Source organism: Micropterus salmoides, unplaced genomic scaffold (genome assembly GCF_014851395.1).
Source record: "Micropterus salmoides isolate LMB-PRFRI ecotype aquatic unplaced genomic scaffold, ASM1485139v1 Ms_hic_scaffold_14, whole genome shotgun sequence".
NCBI lineage: Eukaryota > Metazoa > Chordata > Actinopteri > Centrarchiformes > Centrarchidae > Micropterus > Micropterus salmoides.
In genome coordinates, this window is record NW_024040485.1 from 25,604,196 (window position 1) to 25,631,778 (window position 27,583).

Here is a 27,583-nt window from a genome sequence, read left to right on the forward strand (position 1 = left end):
TTTTGTTACTGATGTCTGTGGTAGGCCTGTGAATATTAAAAACAGTCTCCTTGAACCAGTGATATATAATACCAGGCCCACAGATTGACCTGAGCTGTCGGGACATGATTTATAATATCACACAAGTAATTCACATTTACGTGTTTATACATTCGTATAGTCACACATGATTTTAGATTTGGTTGTTGTGCTGCTGGAGTTTCAAGAGCGGGACCACGCATCAATGACGTCATTTCCATAAATACCCACACAACCCATCTCCTCTTCTTCGCGCTTGCATTCTGCACCCCTCCCGCTCACCCCTTTCTCCGTCTGGTCTCCTCATCTCCTTCTTCCTCTCCATAGGGTTATAGGGGGGGTCTGTTGTGCCGGGGTGCTATGGCACATTTCCCTATTGTAGCTTCCCCACAACACTTTCGAATGTCTATTCAGCAACTGCAAGTCTCGTACATCTTTCTGTTTTGTTCATCAATAAATCATTTAATCATATCTGTTGATTGTGGTCCTTGCTAGTGAAAGCACAGCCTATGTGTAAAGTACAGTATTCCAGCCTTACCTGAGTTCCTAGTCCCAGAAGGATGAGCATAAAGAAGAAGAGCAGTGACCAGAGTGGTGAGATGGGGAGAAGAGTGAGGGCTTCTGGGTAGGCCACAAAAGCCAGGCCCGGTCCATGGTCGGCCACTTCTGACACAGGGACATTCAGGTTGTGTGCCATGAAGCCCAGGATGGAGAAAATGACAAAGCCGGCATACACGCTAGTTGCACAGTTGGTTATACTGATGATGATGCTGTCTCTGGGAAGAGAAGAAAAGAACATATTGGGCATTAATTTAACTGCTGGGGGGGATACATACATTTGCAATTTGAAACCAGGGTATCCAGCATCGTTGTCAGTCACACTGTCCCTTAGCACAGAAGCAATAAGATTGTGCTCTTCGGAGTGTTGGATCTGTCTTTTAGCTTAATTTTAAGCTGTTCATGCTCTTTATTTCATCAATGCTTCACCAATTTTACAAAAAGCTAATAAAAAGAAACCATTCCTCTCCTCTCTTCCTTGTGGTGACCACTCCCTCCATTCCGCCTTCCATATCATCCAGCAAGTAGCGGGTGGGTAATACCACAAAATCTGTTTCAGATTTATCCCCAAATCACTGATTATTAATACCAATACTAACTTTTTACTGAAAAAGGTGACTAATGTGTAAAGGGTAGTCATGTAGAGGGGAGACGCTATGAGGTGAATGCCTCATTCAAAGGCTACCTGAAGATATTTTCACCATAAGCAAATTATTTACCATACATTAAATAAGCTTTTACATGTTCACTAATAATAGTATTGATACTTTAGGTATCAGCTATGAATCCACCCCCCTCTAAAAATGAGATTTCTTGACATTTAAATTAATTTTCTATTAATTAATTTGGCAGAATCGTTGTTTCTGAAGTGACATACAAATGAGCAACAATCTGAGCCACAGTCAATCAAGGAGAAGCCTTTGAGAATAAGTGCTGCAGCGCTCAGTTCCATGTTCTACCTGACACAACAGCCGTACGGTTGTATGTGCATAAAGTAAGACATAGGTACATAGGAAATGACAAGTTTTTGTGCAGGGTATTTTTTTTTTTTTTTTTTGTTTAATGCCTCAAGATAGATTATGACAACTTGGGAATCCACTGAATGTTCCTTTAAATGTTGACCAAACGAACCAAGGTTGGTAAAGTGCACAAGAATTGCTGTAATTTTAAAGGGCAGATAAAATGGCCCAAAATGTTTTATATTTTCCTAAATGATATGGTATTTTTTTTTTTTTTTACATATACAGTACTATTACTTGGTACAGGTTTGGAAATACAGCTTGTTTGTGCTCTCAGACAGGGCAAAGCCTATGCTAATTGCTAATTCTTCATATTAGAGAAAAATAACTTTTGAAAATCGTTTAGTTAATCTAGGACTGCCGTTGATAATTGTATTAATCTTTAGATTTAATTAGTATCGGAGTAAACACAGAATTTTAACTCTTAGCGGATCTGACAGGAGCTGGGTTTACTCTCTCTGAGTCAAGATGATTTTGACTCGGATGAAGACATAGTAGTGTCAAATCATTAGTCTGTTTGCACTAATAAAGGCTTTAAATCCTGTTCTTCCCTTGGAGTTTGCTGTCCTTGATCTGAGAAAGCACCTGTGTCAGCTGTACACTGCTAGAAGGTGCATGGAGAACACCTTCAGAACATCTTTACTCTCCTCAACTTGGACTGTTCAGAATCAGCAAGGGACTTATGTGTTTGCACATTGCTCTGTTCCCTCACATTTTCCTGTTAGAGTTTTCACATATCATCAGTTATGACTTCAATTCCGGTCCCTTTCTCGACACCTCACAAACCACCAATAAGGCCCCCGCTCATTGTGACACTCTGTGCACTTCTGCATGTGCACCAATTGGTGGTGTTACAGGAGTGCAGTGTGACTCTACAGGGACAGAGCTGCAGAACACAAGCTGATTAGGCCGCCGTGCAGCTGTGTGCGCAGATAGCACAATCTCAGCATGTGTGGACTAGACATCTTTTCCTCTCCTTATCTCCTCTTCTGTCCCCTTTCCTCCATCTTAACCTTCTCCTCTGCTTCTCACTCACTCCCCTGGCATCAAGCACAGTGCAACCAGCCTCTTAACACAAGTCCAAAAAAACATTATCTCCTGTCCTACCTTATCTCACCTTCTCCAACTTCTCTTTTTAAACCTGTACCAAGTTGGCTCCTGACTATGTTACCCTGCTCCTCTCTTTTTCTCCGTCACTCTCTAGCTCTGACTCATCAGCCTGGACAACCTGAAACAATTTCTCCTCTCCCTCTCACTGGCTATCTCTTCTCTTTGTACTGAAGCCTTCAGTCGCATGTGGTGAATTCTCTACACTTTCTAGTCAACTCCCCCTTTCCTCCTTCCACTTCATGTCTCCTCTGCTCGCACTCTCTCTGCTTAGTTTCTCTGATTAGTGCAAATAATAAGATGCTGGTCTGTGTTGCTGAAACATTGCGGCAGCTTAGCCGGATGTCATTTTCACAGAGGCGGGCAAGTACTCACACTGTAACTGCTGCAGCACAGCATTGCTTTTGGGTAAAATTCAACCACCTCCAATTAATTTAGTTTGAATGCTGTAACTTCAGTTCAAGGATTACAGTGTAACTGTAGAAGCCCTGCATTCATATATGCTAAATAAGATCCACTGATTTCACATCCGTCAGCACCTCCAGCATGTCTGGCCATTATTGTGAGAGTTTGAGCTGATCTCTTAAATAAATAGCTTCACATTTTCTGAAAAATGCTTATGCTCTTTCGAGAGTCTTATATGAAGTTACAGCCAGCAGCCCATTAGCTTAACTTAACATTAGCACAAATACTGGAAGCAGGGGGAAACAGCTAGCTTGGCTATCAGCAGCTCTAAAGCTCACTAATAAATATTAAATTTTTTGTTTATTTTATCCATACAAAAAATGTAAGGTTGACACACTGTGGTTTTTATGGGTGGTCTGAAGTCTCCTCTGGATGCCTGGCAAGCTCACAGTAAAACAAGAGTCCATGAAGCCACAGCCCCCAGGCAAGAGATAGGCCTGATTATAACCCTCTTTAATGCCACAACTTGTTGTTCTCGCACGTCTGTATTTGTAGGCATTAAACAAACAAATTTAACATTTTAATTAATAAGCTTTAGAGGTGCTGGTAGGTGGATTTTGTCACCTTAGGACAGTGCCAGGCTAGCTGTTTATAGGCTAAGCTACTCTGTCTCCTGGTTCCAGCAGCATATTTACCACACCGATAAGAAAGTTGTATCAATCTTCTTATCTTACTCTCAGCAAGAACGCAAATAAGCATATTTCCCAAAATGAGCTGAACTATTTTAATCAAGCGTAATTTCTTTTTGTACCAACCTGAAACAGTTGTTGTGGAACTTGTTATAGGAAGCCATAGTAATGAGACCCCCCCAGGCACAGCCCAGGGAGTAGAAGATCTGTGATGCTGCATCTCCCCACACCTAGAAATACAAAGCCACATGCAGTCAGAAGCAGTAAAAAGAAGGAAAAATTGATTTCTATTTCCAGGTAGTCTATCCATCTGCGTTTTTATGTGAATGAATACCTTTGCGTCAAGGACCTTCTGCCACTGTGGAGTCAGGTAGTACTTGATGCCATTAATAGCTCCATCCAGGGTGATGCCACGAATGAACAAGATGGTCAAAACAACATAAGGGAACGTGGCTGTGAAGTACACCACCTGGACACACACACACACACACACACACACACAAACAGATAATCAGACCATGTGGTGAAATCAGTTGGAACAAGAAGTTTTTTATAGCAAAACCTACAAGTGACAAGAGAGTTAGGAATGTCTGTATGTGTGTAAAATATGGATAAGTTGTCTGTTTTTGCATGTGGTCAAGCCTTGGTGTCTGTGTGCGTGTGCGTGTGTGTGTGGGTCTGTTAGGCTAACCTTTCCAGAGGATTTAACCCCCCTGATCAGACAGAGGAAGACGACAATCCAGGATACAGCCAGGCAGCCCAAGATAGGGAGACGGACCTCTCCAAAGTTCCCAATATCATCAGAGATGTTCAACACATAATGTCTGAGAAAGAAAGACAGAGAGACTAAATTTAGGACTACTGGCTTTAGTTCTTTTCAAAGCCCTGTACAGTGTTGTTGCTGGATTTTTGATTGCCCGTATTGCTCCATTACTAACTATGAATTAAAGGTAGAAGCAATGTATATGTGGCTTATGAAAATTCTGGAAATGGGATCCAGAAAGGGAGAATATGTAACAAAAATAACGCACTGTTTGCTCTCAAATATCATTGGTGTGGGTGCAGGCGTGGGCCGGTTTTCAATTTATCCCGCGGTATGAAAAAGTCAAGGTTTCAAAACCACCAAAATTGTTATGTCTGGCAGGTTGTGAGCAGCGTAGAGTGTAACACGACCCCTCCTGCTGGTGCGAGCAGTCAGTCACCTCTGTGTGGGATGGCGTAAGGAAGAACCCCTGAACATTCTCCCCCTTCTGCCATATAATATGCCGTTGAAATGATGATGATGAATTATATCCCATCTTTGCTTCGGGAGCACCACCTATCACTCTTCGCTAAATTCAAGGTAACACTATCTTGAAATGAACGTTTGCAACAAGCTAAGAGAGTAAGCGTGTTTAGCATTGGTGAAATAAATACTGTTGGCTTGCTACTGAGGCAGATAACACAGCTAATTAACTAGCTAACATTATCTTGTTTCACCCCTCACGTTACTTCGCACAGCTTCGAAGAGAAGAGTACTACGGTTCTGCAATTTAGTACAATAACTAAATTTAGCTGGTATCACGTCTATACTTTTGTTTAAGTCTTCCACCATTGTGTACATATGTTAATAATCAAGACATTTAAGAAGAAAAAAAACTGCTGGCTCTCTTGTGTCTTGTCCACTGTTTGTTGTACGGAGAGAGACTGTGTGTGTGTGTGTGTGTGTGTGTGTGAGACACACTTGCTCTCTCTCTCTCTCTTTCCTTACTGTATGTGTATATGTGCATCAACACTGAAATTACAAATATTGATATTATTCTTAGCAGCAGTAGCAGCTTAAATTCTTTTTGGAAAAAAGTTGATATTTTTTTACCCAGATATTTAAAAATCATATGTGGAGCTGTAATCACAATTCCGCGAAACCATGAAACCATGATATTTTTGCTTAAGATCATACTGTGAAAATTTCATACCGATCCATGTGGGTGTTATTTGAAATGCAAATAATACTTAATGACAGTATGTATGTGCATGCAACACTGAGGATAATAATTAATTTATCTTCATGTAGACTATACAACCTACACCTCTTCACATCTGCCTTAGCACTGCTGTATAGACATCCGAGGAGCAGGACTGTTTTCAGCATGTCACTGTTTGTTGCGGTGATAGCTGCGTTGTGTTGATGATCAGAGTAAAACCGACCAGTATACACATTTAGATAGAAAATATAAGTTTAATGCAAATTTAATAGGCAAAGACAATGTGTGTAATGCAATTACACGTCATTATGTAACAGAGTCAAATACCGGTATGTAATATTATAATTACACAATATTCTATGTAAATATACTGAACAAAATTTTAAACGCAACACTTTTGTTTTTTAATCCATCTACCTCACAGATGTGGCATATCAAGATGCTGATCAGATCAGATCAGAAAATGTGCAGTTTCACTGTATTGGGAGGGTCTGGGGGCGTCTGGAAACCAGTCAGTAACTGGTGTGACCACCATTTGCCTCACGCAGTGCAACACATCTCCTTCGTATTAAGTTGATTAGGTTGTTGATTGTGGCCTGCGGTTGTGAGGCCAGTTGGATGTACTGCCAAATTCTCTGAAACACCTTTGGAGACGGCTTATGGTAGAGAAATGAACATTCAATTCACGGGCAACAGCTCTGGTGGACATTCCTGCAGTCAACATGCCAATTGCAAGTTGTAACATGACAACTGACCAGATGATTGTGTATTTATATCTGTTGTCAGAGAGAGATTAAACAGAGATCGCCTCCAAAGATATCCTGGTCCGTGCCTCCACTTCATAACACAATGCACGCAAAACTAGAAACCACCGATTACAATTACACAACACACGATGATTCACTAAGCATAAGTCATGTGCAACCATCACCACACCAGGCTGCTGTAAAAAGACTGAATAAATCTCTGTGCTTCTGACACATTAAATTGGTTGGTTACACAGCAGCTCTCCTTGTTTAGGTGTGACAACTTGAGATAGTTCACAGTGAGCAATCAAACAATTACAGTTCTCTCATTCCTATCACCTCTTTCTTTCTCTTCCCTTTTAGTGCAGCTGTACCTACTGTATAGTAGCTGCACTTGGATACACCCTCATTGAACTTTCACACATGGTCTAGCACTTAACGCTGATTTGTTGTTATTCAAATGAGCTGTGCCAAAGACTGAATAATGGTAATATGGGAAAGCGCCCTGCATGTCACTGCTGACCCACGATGCTAAGAAGCTGCAGCACTTCAGTCAAATCTAATTCAAATATTTAAATTCTTTCTGCAAATGTGACACATGTTTGAGACAAGGTTATCTTACAGGTGCAAGTAAATTTTGACCTCTGTGTCAAGTATGATAGGACTCCAAATAAAAAAAAAAAACAAGCTTATTTGCATAACTTGGCAAAACAAAGTGTAGTACCCTTGCTGCACTGAACCTATGATGAAGATAGTCTTTTAACCATGTCCTGCATCTTGAGTTACCATAACGCTCATACTTTAGAATCCCACACAATGGCCATCACTTGTACTCACTTTTCAATAAATTAAATTTCCTTGATGTACTGCAGAGACTTACTTCCAGTACTCCTCACTGGGACTGGTCCTCTTGGTGCGGTTGACTGCCTCGGACACCCCTGCTACCAGGCTTGTGGTAGCATTAGCCAGGCTGGCGTTGAGCTGGTGGCTGCTGCCCAGCACCCCACTGCAGTCCGGTGTGTTCCAGGGGTTGTTGCAGTAGGTCCATGGCAGCAAGTTTGTCATGGACATGAAAAAGTAGTAGAAGGCAATGCAAATGACCACGTTGTAATAGATCCCAATGTAGGTGGACACCACCATCATGCCATAGCCCACACCTACAGGGAGAAAAAGACAGGAAAGCAGAAAAAACAGTAGTTTAGCAAATGACAGCCTTGTCAAGTTTAATGTCAAGGTCAAATGTATTTAGCATATAAAAACAGATCAGGTTTACAGCAAACACTGTACATGATGTGTCACCATCATGCTAGATGCTGCAGCCTTACAATAGTTGTTTTGGACTCGGAACCTTTTGATATGTTTGAAATTTGGTTTGTAACTTTGTCAACAGACAAGCATTATGTGGTTATTATGTATGTTATTCTCCTGCTGCTAACACATCTAATTTGGTCATAGCTGCACATAGTAAGTAGTGGCATTTTTTAATTTTCCATAAAAAAATAATAATATCAACCAAAGGTAATCTGACATGATAACAAGCAGCTGACTATGGATCTTTTACAATAAACTCACCTCACACTCACACCACTGAATCCTTTCATAACAAGAACTCTATGGCTCTTCTTCTGAGTCCTGGGTGATGGCAAAGATTGTGATCTTTCTATCTTGAGATCACTAGTGCAAAAAAATCACCAGAACCACTGTACACAAACACGCATACACTAACCCTTATCAAAAACCTCAGATAAGAGGAATTTATACAAACACACAAACACATTGACACTAACCTTTGAACATAGGGCTGATCTTCCACACTCCCAGACACCCCTGGCTGGCAAACTGACCGAAGGACAACTCAAGAAAGAAGAGGGGAATACCGCAAAACACCAGCATGATGAAGTATGGTAACATGAAGGCACCTGGAGCGGAAAGAGAATAGAGCAAGTACTTAGTCACTGCCTTGAAAGACTGGAAGTTGCAGATGAACAGTGTGGAGACATACAGTGGGCCATGAAAAAGTATCTGGAGGGAAAAATCAATGTCACTGCTGATGCGAGGTCACTTTTGTGTTTGTCCAGACAAAACATAGATGCCTAGCAGGAATATACGTCCAGTTATATCCTATACTGTTGTCTGACTGAGATAATAAATAATGTATAGCTAGATGAACATGATAAAGTTTAAAAATATGGGGGCAGCTGGTCCATAGGGCACTACCAGGCAAAGGAAATCAGATACTGTATTAGCTTAATATTGCTGCGTTGGCTGACTTAACTGGCTGGCAATGATGAAGTACTCTGTAAAGATATGATATGAAAGTGCATCTCCTAATTATGACATATTTTCTCATAATTACAAGATAAGGTGTCTATAAAATCTTTTCTTTGGGGAATGAAATGCGCTTCTGTAGATTTCAAGCTACAAAAAAAAATCACATGTAAGCAAGACAAATACAACACATGTTATCTTTAAAATCATTGGTGCAATTAGAAATACATATAGTAATGAGGTATAGAGAACTACAGAAAATTCCACAATATGTATTATATATAAATGTCTGCAAGTTACATATTTACATGACAATAAATTTCTATATAAATTAGACATGTCATGTGATCAGAAGAAATATAAAAAAAACTCAAAAAGAAAGGAAAGTAAATAAACAAATAAATTAACCTCATCTGTCATGGTAATCTTCCCTGAGTGAGCAGAGAGGTCACTGCATGTGCAGCTGAGTCTATTCAGTGATGCAGAAATTCTCTGGTGGTTCAGACTGGACTAGAAACCAGACAGTCACCTATAGGCAACGTGTGTGTGTGTGTGTGTGTGCGCTTTCATATGACTTTCCGTATGTGAACTAGGTCGGTGCAACCAGCTGATATTGTAAAATAACAAAACCTTATCGTTCTGTGTGAGTTGGTGGTAAAGCTCAGCTCTCCTGTATGCTCTGCATTGTTTGCAGCTGTGCATGAGCTAATGTTTGGCCTCAATATACTGAGTCCTTGTCTGGGAATGCAGGTCTGTATAACACTAAACCAAAATACTGCTGTATCTGCAGCGTAAATGTGAACTGAAGTGGGATAGATGCCAAGGAAAGGTCTCAGACAGTATAGTACTATTTAAAACACATTTTAGTCAACTCAATCCAGAGTTTTTGGGATGCATCTGAACAGAGGGAAGAAAGACTCCAAAACAAACTGACAGCAACCGAGCTTGTGTATAGTTTATTTTCATCACGTTCTTATGCCTTGAATAGCCTACAGTGGCTGTATAGCGAAAGCAGCACGTCAGCAGAAGCAGGAAGCAGCAGCTGTATGCATTTGATGCACTCGCACACATTTTGACAGCATTCACACCCCACTAAACAATAATGTAGTTACGCTTAAAAAGATGCTTTGGATTGGAGTTATGCACATGAAGTGTGAGCCAAAGCGCGGCTGGTAAAGACAGCTGCACTGATTAAAATCGAAGGCTCGCTCAAACAAACGTGAGACTATCAACTCTGAATACCTCACAATTAGACTAGCTGAGACTATGACCAAATACAGTCAGTAAGGATGCATCAGATTTCTCTTTTCTCCTGTTTTCTAAACTGCATGACTACAACGCTGAAATACACTTTTTTCGTTGCATGCACGAAAAAGCAATGCCATGCCTACATTTAAAAAGGATTTACAGTCGGGTTTGAATGTATTGTTTTCCCCCCTTAAACTGTTACACTTGGAAGGCACATAAAGTTGCGTCTGCTACTGTGACTTCTGGGTTACATAGTATTAGATTGCTTTTAACAGGACAACAACTATTTCCCAGCAACCGTTTTACACATCAGTGAAGTCGTCACTAGCTGAGACTTTCCTTAAGTTTTAATGGAGAAAACAGATGTAGTAATTCAGTAGTTTGAAATCTGCTAGTGAAGAAGAACCTTGAATATTACACACAAATATAGCTGGTGCATATATACTGTAAATGTATATTGTATGCACTCTTTGGGCTTGTTTTTACATGCTAGGTTTTGTGAGAACTGTTGGGAGTCAACCATATACAGTGCTGCAGTTGTTATGTCAAAAATAGTGTTTAATTGTGCTTTAAATTCTTACAGATAGTCTACATGTTTTGAAAGTCTATTTTCTTCTGTTTAAAATGTGTTACTGTAGTGTGTGTTCTGATTTGAGTCCAGCCTGTTCAGACAGTTTAATTCTTTCAGGATTCAACTTAATTGCCCACCCTTGGAGAGCTTCTTGTGCAAGGCAAGCGTGCATACATACATTTCCCTAGTCACCAGCTAATAAGTTAGCTTGTTCTGTGCAGTGTTTAGAACCATTCTCCATTTCAGTACACCTTCCTTTCATGTCTTTTTTAATGTACTTAAAGTACTTAAACTATACTCTGCTCAATTTACATGCAATAACAAAATCAACCACTAATAAATCAATACATTAAAATCCACACCTCCTCCATTTCTGTAGCAGAGGTAGGGAAACCTCCAGACATTGCCCAGGCCCACAGCATAGCCCACGCTGGTGAGGACAAACTCAATCTGGTTGCCCCAATTCCCTCTCCGGGAGTTTTCATCCTTCGTCACTGGCTCGCCTGGAACAGCTCCGTTCTACAACAAAGACAGGGAGAGAAACAGAGGTGTCTTCAGGTGACAGGAAGGCTACTGTGTTCCTGAGATAGAGCTGCTGCAGCAGGTTTAACAACAACACTGGGCACATTAAAACACACCTATTAGAAGAGCATCCTGAAAGACTGTATATGCCCATATCAGATTCTGATGGTTAAATTATTATTTTCATCAGTATCATCCAATGATGGTAAATAATAAACATCTTTGCATCGGAAGGGTATTATTCATGTGCCGCGCAAACACTTACGGTTCATTGTAAATATTTTCTGTAAAATACTATCTCCTCTACCCCATAGCACAAGGTGGGAGCGCTGGAGCAGACAGGATGTAAAGTGAAATCAGCGCCTTAAGATCAGCCGATAAGCATTTGGTCTTGTCGTCCTGATTTCGAGCTTCTCTTCTCCTCCCTTCCTCCATCACTCCATCTGCTGGCATCAGATGGTCCCTCTCTCCTGACCTCCGTAACCTCAGCTATAGCTGTCTGTCTGTCTGTGTTTTTATTGGTGCACATGAAGACACTCGTGCTCAGTGGCAAACTAAATACTGCTAATGTTGATCATTTGTGCACTCTTTTTGTAAACAGTACAAAACTGCAAACATAGATGACTAGACTTGCTGTAAAGTAATGATCTTGATTATTTACATATATTTTCTTCCATTCTGGCAATCCACAGATTATGAAATGATCTACTTTTGGTTATGCTGCATAACTAAAGGAATTTCTGTTATAGTATTAACTCTGTAAAAGTTATTATTATAAAACAACTGTTTAAAAATATTTAGTCAAAGCCAAAATTAAGGACATATGTGCATATTCATGTTACATTTTGATTGGCTAGATGTCAAAGATATTTAGCTACACAGTTGAGAGCTGGTATTCTTCCTCAAACCATTGAAGCTGGCAGATTAAACTAGATTATCACAACACTGTTGTATGCCTCCACCAACCAGTCAAGTTTTCATCCATGTCTGCCTGGACTCATATATGTTGTGAAAACTTGGAATGAATATTAATAACGTGTATTTTTGGCTAAATTGAAATTATCATTACATTGATGGTATGATCCCAGTGAATATACATTGTTGAGCTGATTAATGAAGGACTATCATAGGTGTACTGGCTAAACAGGTACACATGTACTTGATTACTACGTAAAGATGGATTCTTATAAAGTATAGCTACACAAAATGTGGTGCTTTTTTTTCTACTGGCATTTTTAAATGTAAAGCCTTTACATGAGCTGTAGGTAAAACTCACTAACAGGTCACAATTAGAAAAAAAGGGTTTTCCAGGACATTATGTTGTCACAGTGAAGTTGCCCTTTGACCTTTTGGGTAAAAAATGTTATCACTTCATCGCTCATTAAATATCTGTAAATCGGCAACCATAATTAAGGCATAAATTCTTGAGTAATGGCAAAAACGTGATTTGTGAGGTAACAGTGACCTTTGACAAATGAATTCTAATCAGTCCATCCAAGTGTCATGAGTCCAAGTGGGCATTTGTGCCACATTGGAAGAAATTCCCTCAAAGCATTGCTGAGATATCGCGTTCATGAGAATAGGACGTACGGACTACGGAAAACATGTGTGAGCTGTGTGCTTTGGGTAAAGTGGAAAGTGAGTCCCATTTTCTTTTGAAGGCTAGTGTACAAAATAAATGCTTTTATAGGAAAAAAATAGAAATGCTTTTACTAAACCGTGAAATATTCTGGTTTACAGATGGACAATGGAGTATTTACTTGTTACTTGTTCCCACTATTATATAATAAATGCTTTTCTCAGTGATGACAATTTTTTTTTTTGTGGAAAATAAAGATCTTATTGTGAATGCTTATTTTTGTATTTTTGGACTTTTTCATGGTTGAAAATGTAGATGCTGCACTCCTGCTCGGGCTCATATGAATTTATTGTGTCTTAAAAATCTATGCAGGCTAGGCATAGTAGAATACATAGTAAAATATTAAAACTTCATTAATTCATTCATGCTGCCTATGTTATCTGTGTTTAGCAGAGACTGATTTTCAGAGGCTCAATGAATGAATAACACTTATTTTCAATAAAAACAGCTTTCAGTCTGACAAAAGTGTGAATACTGTTCATAGAAACACTCTCCTTCTTTGCAGCAAACTGTTAATTTCGCTTTAAAACATTTTTTTCAAATGACAATCCTGGTGATGGCACGTTGCTCAGACACACACACACTCACTCACACACGCACACTCAGCACCACCTCTCCCAAATGAAGGCACTACTTCCGACAAAGAGTGAGACATCTTGTTCATCAGTACAATATGTCAACAAAAACAACAACTGTTGCTGTAGTTCAGCACTGAGGCAGCTCCAAGCCTGACTAGAGAGAGAAAAAAAATATATCGGACAGCAAAACAGCAACAACCACATAAAACAAACAGCTGCAATGTTTTCCCAAAAGCTCTGTAGTTTGTCTTTGAGTCTAGCTGTGCTTGCATGTCAGGAGGGTAAAACAAAGAGCATTTTTCCAGCATCCTTGACCTTTTTCTGCACAGGAGTGGAGGCTACAAGTGGGACAAACAGGAACATCAACAAACAAATGTGTTGTTTGTGAGGAGATGCTCAGAGTGAGGCCACGGTCACAGCAGTGTGAGAGTAGAAACCCCCAACAGTGAGCCCTCTATCACAGCGGGTCGCACATTACGGCATCTCCGTCTGGAGTTGACTTTGGAAGGAAAAGGAGCGTCAGAAACACACAGGCAGTGTGCAGCTGTGTGTGTTCTTGTTGCACCCTCTCAGCAACCAGCCTTCTGAAGATCACACACATGCATAAACACACAGGTTGACAGCTAGGCTCAGGTCTACAATCTGACAGACAGAAAGGAGAGATAACACTGGGAACAGTAATGACACCCTGAATCTTTGGTATACATGCTCTAAACTCAACCTGACATATTGTGGATGGGCACACAGTGTCATCTATGTGGAGTTTAAATTCAATAGCAAAGTGAGTGAATTCCAAAGAAGGAGAGGACATGTGCAGTGGGTGTAATTTTACAGTGAAAATCAGGCACAGTGCAATTCATTTAATATATTTAGCATAAAAAAATGCATGTATCGGTCAGAAGTAATCAGAATTATAGCTTCTGCCAGTTTGACAGCAGCATATAAAGCTACTTACATACACTGTAATTCAAGCTTAAAACTCAGCTCAAAGCCAAAAATTGCCACGGTGATGTTATAAAGGGTTTTATGTTCTAAATGTTGTTACAGACTGTTCCAGAAAGCATCCGGTGGATCAGATACTGACCTACTTAAGAGGATCGGTAGCTGCCAGATGTGACAACAATTTGTCAATTACTTGATTCGGTGATTGACAGAAAAGATTGACTAAGTGATCTAGTTAGTTTTCTAAGACTTTGTTGGTGAAATTGTTTTCTAATAATTCATAGAGATATTTGGCACATTTGAAATTCATTAAATTCAGGGACTCAGCGTTGAATTTCATTATAAATAGGTACAATATTGTGTTTTCTAAAAAAACGGCAAAAATAATACTAGTGTGATCTATAGCATACAATGCTGTGGTTTTGCTACTTAACCATTCTATGATTGTTTTCAGAACAAAGAGATGTTTGCTGTTGTTTCAATATCTCTTTACAGAGAACACATTCATTGTTCTTCATCTTTAAAAATTCACACATTCTCTGTTGGTTGTAGAGCTGTTGTTTCTGGGAGGCTAGGTTAACTAGAAGATGACAAACACAGGGCGGCTATGGAGGTAGGGTGGGTTACCCACTAATCGGAAGATCAGCGGTTCAATCCCTGGCTCTTCCAGGCTCCATGTCAAAGTGCCCTTGGGCAAGATACTGAACCCCAAATTGCCCCCGATGGCTGTTCCATCGGTGTATGAATGTGTGTGAATGTTAATTTCTGTTTGAGTACTTAAGCTCAGTGTGTGACTGGGTAAATGTAGTGTGCGCTTTGAGTGGTTGGAAGACTAGAAAGGTGCTATAAAACACAGAGCCTTTACTTTTACAATTGACAGTTCTTCAACTAAAACTAAATGACCATTACAGATTGAAGATATGTAAAAGGTGAATGACAGGGTCTTGAATCTACTCCCATAGAAATTGAGAAGCATCAAACACCTGACTGGCTGAACCCTCTGGGCGAAAGTTGAACTTTTGTGTTTTTCATGACATCTCTCTCCCTTGACTGACCTCGATGTCTGCCTCTCTCTGCCCAGGTGTTATAGCCTGCGGGGTTGGCTCCTGGGTGCCCCCTGGTCAGACAGACAGACAGACAGAGAGACAGACAGACAGACAGACACTCCCTTCTCCATATTTTTCCATCCCATCATTTCTCTGTCATGTGCTTCTCTGGGACCATCTGGGCTTTATATAAGACAACACATGCCCCCTGTCTCTCCTTCCATTTAGTTTGCAACTTCGCTCTCTTTCCAAGGTCACTTTTGAGTCACAGCTCTGACTTATTATAGTTCTGCCTGGTTGCTGCTTCAGGACTAATAAAATGAACAAAACAAACACCCTATTACACAGATTTAGAGCAAGACATGTTGATTTTGGCAACAGATTAGTAAGTTAGACAGTGTTTCACAGCCATTAATTGGGTACTGCTTACATGCAGATCCATGTCATGTTTCACAGATAATTGTCACTCACGAACTGCAGATAAATAAAAGTCTGAAGTTCTTTGACCAACATAAATGAATGGTATATGCTCCGTACAACTGCTACTGTGTCCCTGTCAACTAAGTGACAACAATGGGACTGATATGTTATTCGCTGCTGACTCTTAAGGGCAGACATAGCCCTACCAACCAAACGTAACAGTAAAATCAAATGCCCATTCAGTCTGACAATCAGGATACCGTCCCTTTTTTTTGACAATTATACATAGACCCACTGATCATGCAAGCTTTGCAGGACATGGCTGTTTAATCTAGTCTAATTTCCAAAGATATCAGATATTTCACAAGATAACCCAGGATTTAAAGACACCCATAAAGAAGCGCATAACCTGCAGAATGTTTGAGATATGCCTTGAATGGCCGGGAGCAGTCAAGCGGCGCTGACAGGGTGCAAGTGTTTTTCCACTGGAGGGGTGCTCCAAACCACATTGAGCTGAAAAGGCCTGCAGGCGACAAGCTCTCACACCTCTAACATGTCATTAATTACATTGCTGCTTCTTTTCGTCCCTGCAATGTTAAAACTGATCCACTGACAAATTAGCGCACAATACTGTAGCTCCAAATCTGGTTAGCTAGAGCTATTCTTATTTAATAATAACACCGCAAATTAAGTTCTGCTCAACAAATTGCATTTCCTATAACTTCTTCACAAAGCATAAAAGCATCCTGCTGCTCTGCCAGTGGAAAGTTTTTAATGTGAAGCAGCAACAGCAGAAAAGGTTTCGTTTGCATTATTAGTAACTTAACACAGCTGTGATACGCTGAAGGTAAAAAGGCCTACTGAAAGTACAAACAGAAACACTAAACTCCAAACCATCAAGACTCAGGTAGAAACTACAAAAATACTGTTAAATAGCCCCTATTAGATACAGAATACAATGTAGTGTTGTCATTCAAAGTCAAATTACAAAGTTTAAGAAGAACATTGGCATTCATATGGGGCATTTGTGTCTGCACAATTTTACAGGTTCTATCACTCCACATTTTGCTATTTGACCGCTGAGAAATGACAGTGTGACAGGAACTGATTAGCTGACTGCTCTGCTCCATCACCAGATCTATATTTTAGATAGGTAGGTGTTTTTATCTCGGCACACCTTTTCTCATTCTGAAATATTGTCCCTGTTCCTGATATGTTTCTGATTTGCAGGAGTCTCATTATAGTGTGAGCCTGTCGGTGCCGTATATTTATCACAAACAGTACATCCTTACTAAGGTAATATTGTGGACAAGTGATTCACTATTCTGTAATCATAATCTCACGGTCGTTGACAAAATACAGTCTCTAACTCTTCTTTCTGCTAAGCTGATCTTGAAAAGGCTGCCAGCTCAGTACCTAAAATATAAATGCAAAGAGAAATGCTGATCTGTGTTGTGCAGGCTCAGACTGGAAATGACATTAGGTGGGATTGGTGTGATTTACCCCAAAACGTGTCACTCTACAAAAGATCTGCAGTTGTAATGTGAAGGGAATAAATGCTCTACCATTTGTAGGTGGGAGGAATTAATGTCTAACCCTCCAAAAACTACTGCTGAGTTTCCCTTAAGCTACGCTCTCACGTTATAACTGTTCTCAAGGAGCAGCTCGCTGACAACAAGCACAGGCTGTAGTCGTACCTGTGTGAAAATGTATTAACAGTAACACTGTGATATCTAATATTGCAAACTCTAAGCACTATTTCTCATGGGTTTTGGTTTGAGTTTTCTTATTTCCTGTTTTATTCTGAAAGTATCCTTCATTGTGTGTCTTGTGTTACTTTACTTTACCCAGATAAACTGTTGGATAGTCCTGAACTAGCCAGTTTTCTTCCAGATTCTGCCAGTTTGCCACCTTCAGGAAAGCCCTTGAGAAGGAAGAGTGGCTCTCACCGTCGTTGGGCATCATGCTGCTCAGTGCTCCTTGTTCACAGCGCTGCCCAGCTCCTTGTCCACGCCACAGCCGAGCTCCTTGTACTCACTGCTGCCCATAGCTGTGGAAGTCCTACTGCCCAGTGCCCCAGAGACTGTGCTGCCCAGCACGAGAGACTCAGCTGGACACCTGCTCCTGGTTCCAAGTTGGCCAACACCTGCACCTTGTGTCCAGTTGGCGGCCCGGCCGACTCCTGCTCCTTATGTCCAGTGGGCAGCCTCCTCCTGTGCTTCAGCAACCTCCTGTTTCCCTGGCTACACTGGCTCACCTTACAGTCTGGCTGCTCTGTCACCAGCCTCTAGTCCTGCACTCCAGTAGCCGGCATCTAGACACTTTACCGGCCTTGAACACAACCACCTGTGGTTCCGATTTTGCCCATGGCCTCCAGAGGGTTTCTGCCTTTGCCCCCAGCCTCCTGGTCGCCCTCAGACCTGCTAAGCCCTTCAGTCCCACCTCCTGGTTTCCCTCTGGAACTGCTCTGTACATCTGTTTTGCCCTTGTGCCACCTATAAGAGGCCTCCAGCTCAGCTTCAGTCCTGCACCCAGGTCGTCTGCCTAAGGACTGCTGCTTCGCCCCGGTCCGACCCTCTGGTTGTTCCGCCAGAGATCACCAGCTCCTTTATTCTGTTCCACAGACACTTGTCCCAGATTTTGTATTCTTGCCTGCTCCGTTTTTGTTTGCCTTTTGGTCTTTCTGCCTTGGTTATTGGTCTAGGAGTATTTACCTGCTCCTTTGGTTTTTGTTTGCTGTGGCTAAATTGCTGATCCTTGTATTGACCTTTACCTGCCTCAATTTTCTGTAATTCAGTGTACTTTTAGAATAACCATTCAACCCACTCTGCTCTGCCTTGGCGTTCTGCATCACAACCTCGTTATTTTGATAAATGTATTATTAGATCAATTCACATAATCATTTAATATATAACCATCCTCCTTCCTTTCACAGTCCAAAGAGAGCACTTTAGCTTCGGAGACAGAATACATACTATTGCACTCACACACACACACTAATGGAGGATGTACACACAATTTCACACATGCGCACACACACATACAGGACTAGTTTGACAGACAGCAGCACAAACCTTTCAAACCGACGTCTCCTGACAGCTGCAGCCATGTCTGTAATAGACACTGTCCCCTGCAGTGAAGAAGGAACTATAACTTCCTTTTAACTCATGAAAACACACACCTGAGGTACTTTACCTTACTTACGCCACCTATGATGATTATCTTTGAACTTCAGTTAAAAAATACAATTGTAGTTTGCACAGTATGAAAAAGGGGAGCAGACATCTGAAAAATGACATATTAGCACTTTTCTTATATTGAAAATTCCCTGGATACTTTGCGTCTCTTGCAAACTTTATTAGGTTACTTTCAGAGCTTTTAAAAAAGTGCGTTACTACTCTTCATACAACTGCAACAAGAAGGCAAACATTATAGTGCACATCTCTGCAAACGCCTGATAATCTTGCCTATCAAAATGTGATTTATTAATATTGTGCAACTGCTGACTGTGCGTGATTTTTCCTGTCTAAAATAATTGTATTTAGCGATACCTCCTATAGAGCGATGGCATTTTACTGACAGCTCACTACTCTTTCCCCCTCTCAGGGGAAGATGTCTCTCTGTGCACATATGTAAGTCTCCCTCAACGTAAGTTTGAGTTGCTTTTTTAAGCAAAAAATATCTCATTACAAATACATTTGTGGTTAGATACCAAATTGTCAGATGTGTCTAAAAGAATCCAGAGTAATGGTTATGAGAATAGAAATGTGATTGCTTGGGTTTAGCAATGTAATACATAAATAGGATTTTATACTGAGGAAGGAGTGTGACATCTATATATAGTTTGGTCATTTCCACGGATGTACCCCGCGTCTGGTTTCCACAGTTAATTACCCAGTTATCATTTAATACATCTATGACATCTTACAGTTGTTCTCTGGAAATACTACTGAACATACAACACACACATGCAAGTGTCTGCACTTGCAAACATAGATTTATACATATACACATTCAAAAGCAAAATTCACTTTACCGTGATTTCTAGCAATAATCATCCATGTTAGAGCAAGACTGACTGAGAGGGGGGCAAAAAGTTCCAATAGTACTTTTCTACGGCGTCAGTGCTGCATCCATAAACAATACTATGAAAACTGAAGACCATGTGAATATCTCAAAATAATGTTAACATGATACAAGAATTTATCTTAGAAATATATTTAGTTTAGCCTTTAATTACAGACCATATTAATGTAATTCACATTTAGTGATGATAACTACAATGCTGTGATAGTTAAAATTACCTTCTCACTACTCTACTCATTCCATTAAAAAATTTAATTATTTTTAATGTTTGATTCTATGTAGTCTTCCATTTAAGGAAATGATCTCAACCTGTTGGAATATCATGTCTGACAATTACTGTGAAAGTTATCAGATATCACAGCCCGTTCTCATTTCCAGGGCATCAAATACCTAAGCTTACATCATTCGGTTTCTGGTACCAATGCACATGGCACCCTTTGCCGTCATAGTTCAAGGCACTGGTCCTTTTGCACCATTGTTAAAGGAGACCTATTTTGCTTTTCCATATTTTATGACTTATCTACAATGTTACAGTGTATGATGTTCGTGTTAAACATGGTCACATCTTCAAATAATGAGGTAAAAGTATTTAAAAGAAACCCTGTGAGCAAAAACCTCAGATTTCCTCCTGGTCTGAAAGCTCTGTCTGAAACAGCTTTTTCAACCAACGGCTCCGTTCTACCACACAGCGAGCTAGACGGAGCCGGTATTCCATATATGGTCATTTGCTTGTTTCAGACAGAGGCTGAAATGAAGGCCTACATGAAGAGTTAGTATACAGAAAATTATTTTTTTGAACATTGAATAATCACGCAAAGCTGCCATTCAGTAGTCACATAACTACAATATAGGACTGGAAAAGAAGTATAATAGGTCTCCTTTAAACCCTATAAGGTCTAATATAAATAACAGAAAAGTCTAAATAACGAGGTGCATGGGTGGGTCAGAAACTGGACTTTCACCCAAGAGACAAGTGTTTATTTCCCGTGTGAAACAAAAAGTCGCTAACGCTATGGTTTGACTGACAGATTTTACACTCTGTTAACTTTGCTAACTTTTTTAACATCGAAATGGTGGCATTTCACTTCGTAGTTTAAATCGTTTTACACTGATTTACAAGTTAAAAGTCAACTTGTAAAGTTAATACTGCCCTTGATTTTATGAATAGCGATCAGGTGATGGGAGGTTGTTGTGAAGTGACATTTTATGTTTTAAAGTGGTCATTGTTGCAATGACATGCTTTGGCTCAAACCCTGGATATCTGATCAGTAACAGACACCAATATAGATAGAGGTTAGCTCCAGTGTTTTCATCCATCATCCAACAACCCAATATTACTAATGTACATCTCTTGACATCTTAGAGTCCTGCAATAGCTCTAGCAGAAACTGAAAGTCTAAAACATCCACAACTTTCATGTGCTGCTGGAAGTTTTATCTTTATACATACACTTTAATTAAACACAATGAAATAAATACCATATAATGTGTAGTTCTGCTAGTTTCATGTTCTCTCTCACATTCTCGCGTTCACAGTTTCCACCCAGGTAGCTGTTTTTTTGTGTGAGGGGTGGGATAGGAGAGTGCAAGAGAAAAATCACACCTGATCCAAACCTTCATAAAAAAAAAAGCATGAGTAACTCAAACAAAATGTGTTATGTAATGTGCTAACATGTGACATTCATTTTTTTTTGTTGTTTAAACAGGCCCGAGCTGTGCTCACATAGCGGAATATGAGAAACCTGGGTCAAAACCTTGCTTTTGGCATTATTAACTGGCAAACTGACATGAGATGTGGAACTGGGATGGAGCTGGATAGCGTGGGAAGGAGAAAGGGATGAAAACAGGTGAAGCAGGAAGGAGATGCAGGAAATGTCTTGTCTGGAGACATCTGTCCAAACACTGAAAGGGAAAGGGTCAGATCATTGTGTGTTTACAGGGGTCTATGGCAATGTTCAAACTGTATTTCAAGATTGCATCTAGATCCAGATGGGTTGCAGTTCATACCGGTCTTAATTGATATTATTTGTAAGAACCTGCATCTTCTTTTTAAAAGAAGAAAATACACAATTGCTGATGGTGAAGCAACTGGAGGTGAGAGATGTGGTGACAGTATAAGGTACCGCTGCTGAAATATAGACATGTATTTGTCAACCACCTGCACACTACAAAGTTGACCTTTAATGCAGTCAGTGGGTCATTTCCATTCACACGAGGAGCTTCAAATGCAGCTCCAGCAATCTGATCTCATTGCACTACTACTGCATTTCAGGTGGTATGTAGAGTCTGTCAGTTGGGAAAAGGACCACTCTTTGATGTATGTACTTGTGTTGCATCAGACAGTCATGACAGTATCTTGACAATAGACAACAAACAGAAAGTGTGTGCAGAGGAAGTACTGTCTCAAACATGTCAGAATCAGGAGGAAGCCACTGCACAGAGGAAAACACAGGACAGGAGCTGAACGCAAAACACCAGATGTGAACAAAACTTTATCCAGTGCAAATTGGGTGTTTGTCACATGAATACTTCACTGTCCATTTCGCAACTCGTCACATCGCAACCAGTGATTCGTGTAGAGCCATGCCTTCCATTCCATTTTGCTCAATCTTCTTTCATATTCCAATCCCAATCATGTAAATAAATGTAACCAGAAAGTGTGAAACACTATGTCCAACATACCCATTGAGTAAAACCACACGCAGTCCAAAGTGATCTTTTGCTGCGAGACAAGCAAAAAAACATTTTACGACCTTTAGCAGACTTCCCCCAGACAAAAAACATGTCTCAGTTATTCAAAGTGACACACATAATCTCCCTCACTCCACCTACACAGAGTTTAGTAAACATGTCTGTCTGCAGTGACTAAATCTACTCTGCTATTATGGTACAAAAAGCCCACCGGATCCCCCCAAAAACAGGCCGCTCAAAGCTCTCATTATGAGTGGGCTGTGAGGTGAGAGTAATGGGCCTAAAGACAGTGTAGACTGTGGCTTCTCAACCTGCTACCATTGGGGCCAAATACCAAAGGATCCCATTGGGCAGGGACTGAATAAATCTCCCTCCACGGCTTATTAATTGAAACCAATGGATGGGTTAGGAGGAGGAGGGAGGAGGAGGGAGGAGGAGGAGAAGAGTAAGTTGAGCCCTGTCAGATGAAGGCTGACCCCTAGTTGCCCAGAAGCTAGGGGTCACTACCAGGTTACATCACTGCATACAATGAAAATGTCACTCAGGAAGTCAGGCATCTCCAGTTCACACATGAGACTAAAGCAAATGTGGATGTGGAATGTGGATATACTAGCTTTTAACTATGTACCCCTATCTGTGCATAAAGACTACCTCAGTATATATATATATATATATATATATATATATATATATATATATATATATATATATATATATATATATATATATATTTATTAGCAGCCGACAAAAAGACAGGCGGAATTGCATAATGTTTTCAAGAACAAAATAACTCTCTATAATTACTTGCATTTATATGATGTCTCAAATAGAGTATCTATTTAGATATGTTTACACTCTGCAAAAACTTGGCCTTAAGTTGAATTTTACTTGGTTGTTTTATCCATTATGCAAATAACCACCAAAATTGTCTTGTCTAGCTGCCTGGCTGAGGTCCCATTCATTTTTTTTTTTGTTTGGCAGCATTTCCACACAACTGTTCTTAGGGAAGTGAAATCTGATCACAAATAGTCACTCAAGTGGCATTTGAGATCAGTTCTGACACCACATTTCAACTTCAATTAATTTCAACTGGATCTAGGCTTTATATGCACTGTAGGTGTAAGACATCGTGTTTGAACAGATGGTCAATGAGTCAATTAAGAAAGGCAGTTCAGACATGAACCGCAGGTCAATTTGTCTGCATGTCAGTAAGCTAAAACAGGCATCAAGCTGCTCAGTCACTTATTGGTCAGTGACTTGGCTGTAAAACCAAACCTGCAAATCATTTAGGTGGACAGGAGGCCAGTTTGTAACTCAGATGCCCAAATGCAAAACAAGATTTAGCCAGTCAAAATGAAATCCAAAGGGAATCTTATAAAGATCTAGCTCCGTTCTCTATAAATATATGTTGATTGGCAGCACGTTTTAAGCAAGCCTTTTCGTAAGCTACCAGTGTTCCATGGTTACATTAAACGACTACACACTACTTCCACCTTTAAAATCCTCAACTGTGTCTTTCAGCTCCTTACCTTGATATTCTTTTCCATGGTAAGGTACTTGTTGAAAGAGCAGCGTCAGCCTCTCAAATGGTCCCAATTGCCTGACTAACCAACTTCTCTATCTCTGTGATACTTATAGCACAAAACTTACCAGACCAGAATCCTCAAAAAGGAGGTGGGGACGTATTTGTAAGGGGGGAAGGGGGTAAAGGGTCAGAAGGCGTGTGGTTAGGGATTGATATGTTCCTGCACTGACGGATCTGGGGCGGGTCTGTGACTGTGTGAGTTTCTACATATGCATAGAAGTGGGGACATCTCCATGTGTTTATTTATGTGTGATAGATAATGCTACTTATGTGTGCAGGTCCTGTGATTTGATGGTTTTATTTTGGGAAAGATGATCACCAATTTAACAATTGTCACTGGATTTTTAGTCCTGTCTGTGTATGCATACTACATGCAAGATCCATGTAAATACCATGAGTCTATTCTTATATTTTTGGTAACCACTTCTAAACAGAGGACCAATCTTTTTTGACAGTCTTTTTCACTGTCCATTGTCGGTGACAGCACATTGTCAAAGCATCGTTAAGATAATCTCCCAATCAAATTCAGAAATAGGCTGTTCCCTAATAAAACAATAGGATTACATGAGCGTGAGTGAACGCGAGAGTTGGGAAGAGACAGACTGAAATAGAGACGGATACTGAGAGCTCTTTGAGAGAAAGACAGAGTGACAGACAGGGGAGAAAGAAAAGAGTAAGAAACAAAGGGACGAGGGGCAGGGATGGCTAATGTATGCAGACAGGCAGGCGGGTCTAACTGCAGTCGTGTGCTGCCCCCCCCCCACACATACACACACACACACACACACACTTGTTCACTCATTTGTTTAACAAGTTCATTTGTGCGTAGGGCTTCATCGGGTATGGCTGTCAAGTGATGCGCGAGACTTGCCTGCGGAACTGTTGGCCCTCGCAAGCTGTTCACCTGTATCCCTCTCACCACCACACACCCTCCCACTAACCCACACACAAACATGTAGAGACAAACATGCACACAAACAGAAGCGCACACATCTTTCAGCATGCACAAGAGCCAGCAGTGTGAGCAAATGGTGTGTGAATGCTGGGTTCAAGCTGCAGAATTTCCACGATATCAGCTATGAAGCTGAAACTGACCTTATTTTATGGCTTGTTTTGTTGATCATAGAGCTGAAATTATTGGCCGATTAATGGATTACTTGATGAACAGAACAGCAACTACTTTGAAAATCAATTAATCATAAAGTGTTTGATCAAGCAAAAAACATTTTCTGGTTCCAACTAAAATGTGATGATTTCCTTAATTTATTTGACTTAAGTGAGAGTAAACAGAATATAATTAGGTCTTGGACTGCTGGTTGGACAAAACAAGCAATATGAAGATGTAACATTGGCCACATTTAGGAATCTATAATTGCCGTTGTTCTATGTTTTCTGTGCAGAGCCTGGGAAGTGTCTCCCAACCTAATATCTGTTCTCGATTTAAGATCATATTAAAACATTCAGTGAGCCAGGCGTTTGAAGAAGATGACCAAGAAGACATTTATGAAGCTCTGAAGCTGAGTTTTCATATTACTGAATGACATCCGCAGACTCAAGTTTTTATCACACCTGTGATGGATGAGTTACTGTACAGTACACTTCAGTGGCAGTTACTGCTTTATTATCCCTTCTTTCTCTTTATCTAATACAAATACGCATCAGACTCTGTCATCTATCTCTCTCCTGCTCTCTTGTTTTTCCTCATTGTTTTAGCCTTCTTCCCTTAAAACAGCAATACCAAGCATCATCTCTGTACAGTTGCACTCAATCCTTGCACTGCAAGTGTGCTGCTTCTACAAGAGTGTGAAAACACACACACACACACACACACACACACACCACACACATGCAGCCTCAACAAGCATTATCACTCCCCCACCCCGTTTTCCCCTGCTAACATGGTGAGCTTGCTGCCTCAACAAGCCTCATCATCAGCTCTTTTCTCCCCTGGTTTTTGCTTCCTACAAATCCATGACAAAGCTGATGAATAAGCCTCATCAGCCTTTTCTCCCTACCTCGTTTCAGAGTTTTGCTTAAACTTCTCCTTCTTTCAAAAAGTCACACCACTGCACTGCAAATGTGTGCTGGTTAGAGCAGTAACTCACTACTGAAGAATGTGGACTGTTTTAATAATGCTGGTGGGAATTAGGGTTTAAATGGTATCAATACTTATATTAAATAATATAATATTACTTAGGGATGTCACAAGAGCCGATACTTCGGTACCAAGTCGATGCCAAAATTGTGAAAGCATGACTCCACTGTTGTGTATGGATACTGGGGTGAAGTTAATATAAAATTTTTATAGTATTGTTTTTTTAATTTTTTCTTTTATTTGTCAGTTTTTGTAGCTGTTACCTTCAGTAGCCCGGTGTCATAGCTTAGATTTCTCTCAGGTTAGGATATTTTGGAGAGTTAATTTAGGCAGAGGTTTCAAAGTTTTGATCAACTCAAAATCACCAAAGCTGACAATGCAGTTGGCAGTGCAAAGAACCGAATCGATCGAATACGCCTGTCTCTATCGTCGGAGTTAGGGAGCGTCTTAAAAGTGCAATACAATCCTTTTCAATTGTCAATAGCTTTTTTGTTTGTTAACAAAGAAATCTCAAATCACTGCCAATAAAATGAATTAGTTAGCTTGCTCATGTATGAATATTTTGACATCAAACCACCTCTCGTGTCCTGGACATCAACAACATGTTTTTGTTTTTTCACTGTGGTATCTAATTTTGGTATCGAGAATCTATAATTTCACTGGTATTTGTATTGATTACTAAATTTTGGGTATGTGGACCCCGTTATTATTATTATTTAATAATTAATAATATAACTTAACTTAAAAATTGATGGCCAATTCATTAATTCAGTCTTATAAAATTAAACATGAAACAAACAATAAACCTAAAAATTGATCAAAAGCTAAAAAGTCCTGTGCTTAGTCAAGTAACTTTATACTGCTACGCTATGTTAAGCTATACAATATAATGCCCAGGTACGTTACCAGTCCATAAAGGAAGAAATTTTATTTGTCATGTTAGTTGTTAGCTGACAGTTCTGTTATTTGTTAGCCAGGTGGGAAAAATTTTGGTTCTGTTGCAGTCTTTTGCTGTGCGGTGTTGCAATTGTGCAGATATAGGAACCACTCGCTTAATCTGTTCTCCTCAGTTAGCCGCTTGGCGCTAAGCTACTTCATTGCACTTGATGCTTGTTGAAGTTAACTGGCTAAACTGGTTTGCTTTTGCTTACTACGTCACACATGGTACGTTTAGTCTTACTTTTCAGACTATAACAGTCCCTGACTCGTACAGATTTGGTGATGTGAGTGTATTCTGGTTTTAATCAACCCTAGGTGCATAATGCTGTATCTTGGAACGTCTAAAACTTGAAACAGGTAACTTATTGCTAATTATTTCCAAGTACAGTAACATAACCTCAAAGCTTGCATGTTTACATTTAAAATAGACATCATGAGATGTCAATAT

The 27,583-nt window shown here is 40.1% G+C and overlaps 1 protein-coding gene across 2 annotated transcripts in view; it reads right to left on the reverse strand.

Moving 5' to 3' along the window:
• The window catches only part of slc6a9 (solute carrier family 6 member 9), a 79,282-nt gene that overhangs the window by 9,875 nt on the left and 41,824 nt on the right, over window positions 1-27,583 (reverse strand). For both annotated transcript variants that reach the window (XM_038718759.1, XM_038718760.1), the window contains 7 exons: window positions 10,956-11,112; window positions 8,294-8,425; window positions 7,387-7,663; window positions 4,488-4,620; window positions 4,131-4,265; window positions 3,923-4,026; window positions 557-794 (listed from right to left, as the gene is read on the reverse strand). In XM_038718759.1, the coding sequence (XP_038574687.1) occupies window positions 557-794; window positions 3,923-4,026; window positions 4,131-4,265; window positions 4,488-4,620; window positions 7,387-7,663; window positions 8,294-8,425; window positions 10,956-11,112 (1,176 nt within the window). The remainder of the gene's footprint in view (window positions 1-556; window positions 795-3,922; window positions 4,027-4,130; window positions 4,266-4,487; window positions 4,621-7,386; window positions 7,664-8,293; window positions 8,426-10,955; window positions 11,113-27,583) is intronic.